At 34.7% G+C, this 1,747-nt stretch overlaps 1 protein-coding gene across 6 annotated transcripts in view; it reads right to left on the bottom strand.

Moving 5' to 3' along the window:
- LOC107718733 (glutamate receptor ionotropic, kainate 1-like) overlaps positions 1-1,747 on the bottom strand; it is a 69,444-nt gene that overhangs the window by 2,057 nt on the left and 65,640 nt on the right. For 3 of the 6 annotated variants that reach the window (XM_016525944.1, XM_016525942.1, XM_016525940.1), the window contains one exon: positions 564-714. The exons of the other annotated variants lie outside the window; for them this stretch is intronic. In XM_016525944.1, the coding sequence (XP_016381430.1) occupies positions 580-714 (135 nt within the window). In that variant the 3' untranslated portion in view covers positions 564-579. The remainder of the gene's footprint in view (positions 1-563; positions 715-1,747) is intronic. 6 annotated transcript variants of the gene reach the window in all.

The following is a 1,747-nucleotide window of genomic DNA, read 5'->3' on the forward strand; positions in this document are numbered from 1 at the left end:
TTTCTATCTGACAGTCTTGACCAATCTTGAGTTATTGGCAAGTAAAAGCACATATTTTGTATGGACACTAGAACGTTATAGATTCATCTAACAATTTCTTTAGACAAACTTTTTTCTGTTTTGTAGCCAGTTTTGTCTCTGTACTCAAGAATCAGTGGGCTATAGCAGAACAGATCATTATCATAACCCTGATTATAATGATCATTACCCTCACTGTGCGGGCTGATCTTTTAAGGGAGAAATGAGAACATGAAAGGCAGAATTTAGGCCATCAAATCTAGAGGGTCCACACTTAAAATTGTGCTGCGAATGGCCATAATTGAATAGCTTCTACCAGTAAATAAAAGTTTCAAGAGAGCACTCCATTTCTTATCTGTCTGCAGACAGGGTGTGCAATGAGAAATGAAAGTGTTCTTCATCTCCTTGAAAACCGTACTAAATTTCTGAGCCACATGGGTGCTGGATTGAGGTCAAGGGTTTGGGCAGATGGTTTGGAAGTAACCAGTGGATGGGCGAATGAGGGAAAGGAGTTTATATTTCTTTAAATAACACACAGCCCTTACAGATATGAGTGTGTGGCTAACACGAAGAACATATGTCATCCCTGAGGAGCCGCCCGCTCTCTAAATCTGTTGATAAGGACGTGCCAGAGGAGGAGATGGAATCGCTTCTTTGCAGCTGCTGGGATTGGACTCCGTAAAAGAAACAGAAGGCCTTGTGCATGCAGATCAATGATAAAAATAGAACAGAAAGACAAAAAGCAGGACAAGATCAGTAAACATGCAAAGATCAATGTGATAGCAAAATATAAACAGCATTCACATGCAACAAAAATAAAAATGATGCTAAAATATGCATTCAGTTAATGTACATTATTGCTGAATCTGTACCAAAACTTTGTCTTTGGTACGATACTAACCGTTGATACTCAAGTAATACTTTCAGCAACATATAAATAAAATACCCTTGGGCAACTGAGAAAATTAAACTAGGGCTGGTAATAATTTGTGATTAATTTTATCTTTTTTTTGTATTTCAAGTAGAATGTGCAAATGCAAATCATACATATATTATACATACAAGTCAATGCAATTTAATCTTTTAATTTGTTTATAATTATTTAACTTTTTAAAATATTTTACATAGAAATATATTTAAAAAATATTGAAGCAAATGCAATTTATCTTGTGCATGTGTGGCGCATGAGAACCAGTGAGGTCTGTTCTAGCAAAGCACAAATGTTTTATCTTCCGTGTTCAGTTTATTTGATGCACACTTTTGTAATAATCTCTCATTCATTTATTGTTTACTTTTATCTGCAGCCAGACTTTCTGAGACGTCGTTGTCATAACGCGTTGCTATGGGTTGTCTTGATTCGGACTTGACTCAAGCTTCATGCTTTGCAATCTTACCTCAACTTTATGTTGCAATTATTCTGCTTATTGTACATATAAAATACAAGAAGTTTATATCAGTAGTCACATATTCATAATTGTGACCACAAAGTCTGTTTACAGTGTCTACCATTGTAACATGTTTACATCAGCCAATGTCTGTATACAGTGTGTGCATATATATATATATATATATATACATAGAGAGAGAGTGTGTATCTTTTAATATTTATATACAGTATCTCACAGAAGTGAGTACACCCCTCACATTTTTGTAAATATTTTATTATATCTTTTCATGTGACAACACTGAAGAAATGACACTTTGCTACAATGTAAAGTAGTGAGTGTAC

Source organism: Sinocyclocheilus rhinocerous, unplaced genomic scaffold, assembly GCF_001515625.1.
Source record: "Sinocyclocheilus rhinocerous isolate Xijiao unplaced genomic scaffold, SAMN03320098_v1.1 scaffold1655, whole genome shotgun sequence".
In the NCBI taxonomy this organism is placed as follows: Eukaryota; Metazoa; Chordata; class Actinopteri; order Cypriniformes; family Cyprinidae; genus Sinocyclocheilus; species Sinocyclocheilus rhinocerous.